General features: G+C 49.2%; 1 protein-coding gene across 1 annotated transcript in view; it reads left to right on the top strand.

The window, feature by feature from the left end:
* Positions 1 to 2,632: 2,632 nt before the first annotated feature.
* The window catches only part of LOC144284861 (adenylate cyclase type 1-like), a 106,496-nt gene continuing 103,128 nt past the window's right edge, over positions 2,633 to 6,000 (top strand). The window contains exon 1 of the mRNA XM_077849974.1: positions 2,633 to 2,881. Coding sequence (XP_077706100.1) covers positions 2,785 to 2,881 — 97 coding nt within the window. The 5' untranslated portion in view covers positions 2,633 to 2,784. The remainder of the gene's footprint in view (positions 2,882 to 6,000) is intronic.

Below are 6,000 nucleotides of genomic sequence, written 5' to 3'. Positions count from 1 at the left end.
TGTGACTATATTTAGAGATAGAGTCATTAGGAGGTAAGTAAGGGTGAATGAGGTCCAAGGGTAGGGCCCTAATCTACTAGGACTGCTGGTCTGCTGAGAATGAAAAGAGATCTCTTCCTCTCCATTTCCCTCCTCACATTACAGAGGAAAGGCCATGTGAGGATTTGGTGTGAAGGCAGCAATCTGCAAGCCAAGAGAGCTCTGGCCAGGAACTGGATCAGCCAGCACCTTGATCTGGGAATTCTAGCCTCCAGAACTGTGAGAAAATAAATTTCTGTTGTTTAACCACCCAGTCTATGGTACTTTATTATGGCAGCCGAGGCTGACTCATCCAGTGTGTCATAGTAAGTTATTGAAAGCTGTGAGCAAGAAAATGATGGGATCTGATGTGCAGCCAAGAAGCTGCTACCACTGAAGCAAAGCAGCAGATGAAATCAGAAAGGTGAAAGAGTTCTAAATTTATATAAGACCACATGGGACCAATGTAAGGAGGGTTTTGAGTAGAGAAATAATGGGACTTGACTCAATGGTTGAATAAATTATCCTAGTTAGAGGGCCCAGCAAGAAGAGAAGCAGATGCAGTGGCCATCAGGCAAGAAATGGTATGGTCTAGACCAGAGAAGTAGCAGATTTGGCACACCTACTCCATCCTCGGGGCTCAAATCCATCACCAGCCTTTTCTGCTGAGTGGCAAGTCCCATACTTGCACAAAATGAAAAGCAAGCTCCAATAGTACACTTTCAACATTTCGGTCATAACTGTATAGCCACTGACTGCCTAGTGCCTAATGTGTATGAAATATTCAATAACTATTTGTTGAATGAATAAACTAGGAAAAAAACTAAAAAAATAGCCAGAAAATCATCACCACTGAGGAAAAGACTATGTTTAACCAATTATCTGACCCTGATAATGGTATAAATTCTTCTGGCAACATCTCAATTGTTGCCTTTAGATTCCTATAATATGCTCCTAGCTTCTCCTAATAACCAGCATGTCCTAGTGGTTAGTGTTTTGGTGTGGACACTTTGATTTCTCACCTCATGCCCAGACTTTTTTTTTTTTTTTTTAATAAATTTATTTTTTGGGATCTCTGGGTGGCGCAGCGGTTTAGCGCCTGCCTTTGGCCCGGGGCACGATCCTGGAGACCTGGAATCGAATCCCACGTCCGGCTTCTGGTGCATAGAGCCTGCTTCTCCCTCTGCCTGTGTCTCTGCGTCTCTCTCTCTCTCGCTGTGACTATCACTAAAAAAAAAAAAAAAATTTTATTGGTGTTCAATTTACCAACATACAGAATAACACCCAGTGCTCATCCCATCAAGTGCCCCCCCTCAGTGCCCGTCACCCATTCACCCCCACCCCCCGCCCTCCTCCCCTTCCACCACCCCTAGTTCGTTTCCCAGAATTAGGAGTCTTTATGTTCTGTCTCCCTTTCTGATATTTCCCACACACTTCTTCTCTCTTCCCTTATATTCCCTTTCACTATTATTTATATTCCCCAAATGAATGAGAACATACCCTGTTTGTCCTTCTCTGATTTGCTTACTTCACTCAGCATAATACCCTCCAGTTCCATCCACTTCGAAGCAAATGGTGGGTATTTGTCGTTTCTAATGGCTGAGTAATATTCCATTGTATACATAAACCACATCTTTATCCATTCATCTTTCGAAGGACACCGAGGCTCCTTCCACAGTTTGGCTATTGTGGACATTGATGCTAGAAACATCGGGTGCAGGTGTCCCCGCGTTTCATTGCATCTGTATCTTTGGGGTAAATCCCCAGCAGTGCAATTGCTGGGTCGTAGGGCAGGTCTATTTTTAACTCTTTGAGGAAGCTCCACACTTTTCCAGAGTGGCTGCACCAGTTCACATTCCCACCAACAGTGTGAGAGGGTTCCCTTTTCTCTGCATCCTCTCCAACATTTGTGGTTTCCTGCCTTGTTAATTTTCCCCATTCTCACTGGTGTGAGGTGGTATCTTATTGTGGTTTTCTTTGTTTCTTTGGGTTGAGTTTAAGAAGTTCTTTATAGATCTTGGAAACTAGCCCTTTATCTGATAGGTCATTTGCAAACATCTTCTCCCATTCTGTAGGTTGTCTTTGAGTTTTGTTGACTGTATCCTTCGCTGTGCAAAAGCTTCTTATCTTGATGAAGTCCCAATAGTTCATTTTTGCTCTTGTTTCTTTTGCCTTCGTGGATGTATCTTGCAAGAACTTACTGTGGCCGAGTTCAAAAAGGGTGTTGCCCGTGTTCTCTAGGATTTTGATACAAGTTACTTAATTAGCCGCGCTGCGCGCCCGGCGGCGGAGCTCCGCCCCCCGTGGGCGGGGCTAACGCAGGCGGACCCAATTAGTCCGTCCGTCATTAACAAACGATCCCTTGACCTTCCTAGAGGAGCGCCACGCACAGCAAGGCCCAATCAGAGGCCGCGGCTGGGGCGGGGGCGGGGGCGGGGCTGGGCAAGCGCCTTCCCACCTCCCAGCCTCTCGCCGCGGCCGGCGGAGCCTCGCGGGCTTGGGCAGGCCCCGCCCCCTGGCCAGGCGCGGCGGCGATTGGGCGGCGCGCTCCTCGCCGGGGCCTCAGCTGCGGGGAGAGGGCGGGCGGGGGCGGGGGCGGGGGCGGGGCCTGAGGCTGAGGTGGGCCGGCGCTGGCGGGGTGGGCGGGGGCCGGAGAGAGCGGCGGGGACGCGAGGGCGGGCTGGGGCGCAGCCTTCCCGGGGCGAGCAACGTCCAGAGCCGGGGCCCGAGCTGCTGCCCTGCCTGCCCGCGCCCCGGCGCTACCTCATGCTGCCCGCGCCCGTGCTGGGCTCGGCCGAGACCCCGCCGCCCGTCCCCGCCCCCGGCTCGCCGGTCAGCGGCTCTTCGCCGTTCGCCACCCAAGGTGAGAGGCGGCCGAGGTGGGCGCGCGGGGGGGAGGGGAGCCCGGGGCGCCCGGGGAGCCCGAGGAGCCTGAGGAGCGGCCCCCCTCCGGGGCAGGAGGCGGGCGCCCGGGTGCGGCGCGACCCGCTGTCACGTCGCCGCCGCCGGGGGTGCGCGGCGGGGGAGGGGCGAGGAGGAGGGTCCGCGTCGGCGGCGGCGGCCGCGCGCCCCGCGAGCCACTTCCCCGGGCGCCGAGGGCTTGGCGGCGGCGGCTCCGCGTTCTCCTCCGGGGCTGGAGGAGCGCGCCCCGCACTCTGGAAACCTGGGCTGGAGCGGGCTGCGCCGTGTCGCTCGGCTGCTTGGCCCGCTGCGTCCGGCTCACTGCTCTGCCCTCTGCCTCCCCCGGAGCTCTGTCCCGGTCGGTGCGGCCCTCATCACCCGGTTCGGACCCACGTCATTTGAGCCGGGGGTGGTGGGCGGTGGGTGAAGACGAAGCGACGGGGACTTTTCTTCGGGGAGACGCGTGGCAGATCCGGATGCTGTTTTCTGTCCTGCACGTATGTTTCGGCTTCTTTGACGCGTCTCCCCGATTTCTCTCCCTTCTGCCGGGACGGAGGGACCCAGAGAGACGGTATGTGGTTGTGTGTGTGTGTGTGTGTTTGCATTGGAAGGTTTTCTTTCGCAACGGTAAAGGGTAAAGAGAAATAGAAGGGAGTGATTTTTTTTGGGGGGGGGGGCGGGCGGCCCGCAGGATTTTCTTGTATTTTGTAGACGACAGCTGGGTAATGAGGACGTTGCTGTTCTCTTTGGTGGTGCATTTGTTACTGGGTAATGAGACTTTTGACAGGTCGTTCCCATTGCGAGCGTTAACAGGTTTGAGACCTTTAAAAAGTGAGTCAGAGTAAGCGCAGTAAGCATCCTAGGAGAATGAGGATTGTAAATTGCGACTTTGCGGATTCGGGAGCACCTACCTCCTTTTCAAAAATAGAGAGTAATTAGAAAGGGAATGATTCGTTTTTGATGTATACTTTCAGAGGGTCTGGTTGATTAAGTTTGAGATAAAATGCTAATTAAGTAATTGAGCCTATGTTAAGGGGTATATGAAATCGGTGCTATAGACAGACAGTAGTGTTAGACTCTGCATTTGATTCTGTGTTTGGAACAGTATCTGGCCTAGGGAGCCAGTTTTCCAGCGGTCTCTCAGTTTCTGCAGGTCGTGCCAGGGAGGTACTGTGACTGCCCTTTGTTTCTGTTTTTGAAAGATGTTTGTATAAGGATCAGCCTTGGAAGATAGAGATTGTGTCTTCCACCAGAGCAAAGAGCAGGCATGCGTGTGGTCCAGTGTGATGTCCACTGGAGTTAAAGACAGGCATGCTTAGTACCCACGATACAAGATTGGGGTCCTCTAAGCTTAGGTTTCTTCTGGTGTAACACAATCCATTGCCTGTGCAGGTGTCAGCTGGCCCTTTGACCTTGCCTGGTGGGAACTGGGGTTCCGGGAAGGAGAGCAAAAACGTCGATGCTTCGGTTTATGTTAGCTTTGGCCTACGTTATTATTGTGAGTAGCTAATAAAGGTCCCTGGTCTCTCACCCATGAGTCTGCCTTCTACCATGGTAAGCTAGCTTGCAAATAGGCTGAAGTCTCCGATCTTTCACTCTTGTTTTCTCTCATGTGGCCCACCTGTTGGAAATTCAGTACAGGTGAAACAAATATTAGTTCTTAATGTTTAGACACAGTCTGAGGTCTCTTTTATTTGAATTTTAATGGGTTAAATAGGCTAGTAGCCAATCGGGATCTGAATTTTGCCTAATTCTAGAATTAAGGTTTATCGTGTGCCTGGCCATGACATGGGGAATAAAAGCTCCGAAACTAAACTCTGAGACAGGTTTTAAGTTCCAGATTTCTCAAAATGTTCTATGCGATTCTAGTCTAAATATGTTTTATCTTGGTGTTTGTATTACCAGCAAGAATTCAAGAAAGCATATAAATTGGAAGGTAATGGTTTTGTTTTTATGCTGAGAAAGACAGAGTCTCTAACAAATGATTCTTTAAATACACTGTTAAAAAGAGGGTCATTTTCTATAAATTAAAAATACTACCTATCCTGTATCTTATTAACTTGAATATGTTCTTCCTTCCTCTCTCTCCTTGTGAACTTACTCCAATACTAGCTGAGATAAAACTTTAGCCAGCACATTTCATAAATAAATAGGGTTCATTTCATCATCTCTGTTCTTCATTCTCCTAATGAACTTGTGGGTACAGTCCTCATGGATCAAACTATATAATACCTACAGGAGCTAAGCTAGTTATATGAGTTGGAGAACTATGAGTTGGAGGTTAGGAGTGAAAGGGAGGCAGGCAGCAAACTCAGCTCTTGCAGATTGTCATGTAAGAGAAGAGAGGGCCAGTATTTTTTTGTTTGTTTGTTTTAAAGATTTTATTTACTTATTCATGAGAGAAACAGAGAGGCAGAGACACAGGCAGAGGGAGAAGCAGGCTCCCTGCAGGGAGCCAGATGTGGGACTCTATCCCAGGACTTGGATCATGACCTGAGCCAAAGGCAGATGCTCCATCGCTGAGCCACCCAGGTGCCCTCAGAGGGCCAGTATTGAAGGGTATATATATATATATATACCCTTCAATATATATATTCCTATATATTGAATATCCTATATATTGAAGGATGTATATATATACACAAATATATACTATGCTATATATATATAGTATTTCTTTTAATGAGAAGTCTGAAGCCCAGATTTTTGTGTGAGCTTTCTCTAGTATTAGATAATGGCAAGTAAATAAACACACACACACACACACACACACACAGGCCCATTCTTTAGGCCAAACAAAACAAGTTTTGTTGAGGCCACAATCATGTTGCAGTTATACTCGTCCCTTTTAGATAGTGGTTTTCAAATTTTAGCTCTACTAGAGGCACTGGTATACTTATTAGACTTTTAGAGGTATCTGGATGGCTCATTTGGTTAAGTGTTGTCTACCTTCTGCTCAGGTCGTTATCTCACAATCCTGGGATCCTAGGATCGGAGCCCCAAAGGCAGGCTCCCTGCTGAGCAGGGAACCTACTTTTCCCTCTCCCTCTGCCTCTCCTCCCTGCTCATTCTCTCTCAAAT

Source organism: Canis aureus, chromosome 15 (assembly GCF_053574225.1).
Source record: "Canis aureus isolate CA01 chromosome 15, VMU_Caureus_v.1.0, whole genome shotgun sequence".
In the NCBI taxonomy this organism is placed as follows: Eukaryota; Metazoa; Chordata; class Mammalia; order Carnivora; family Canidae; genus Canis; species Canis aureus.
Note: the sequence above shows the minus strand (reverse complement) of the source record. Positions and strands in the feature narration are given on the sequence as shown.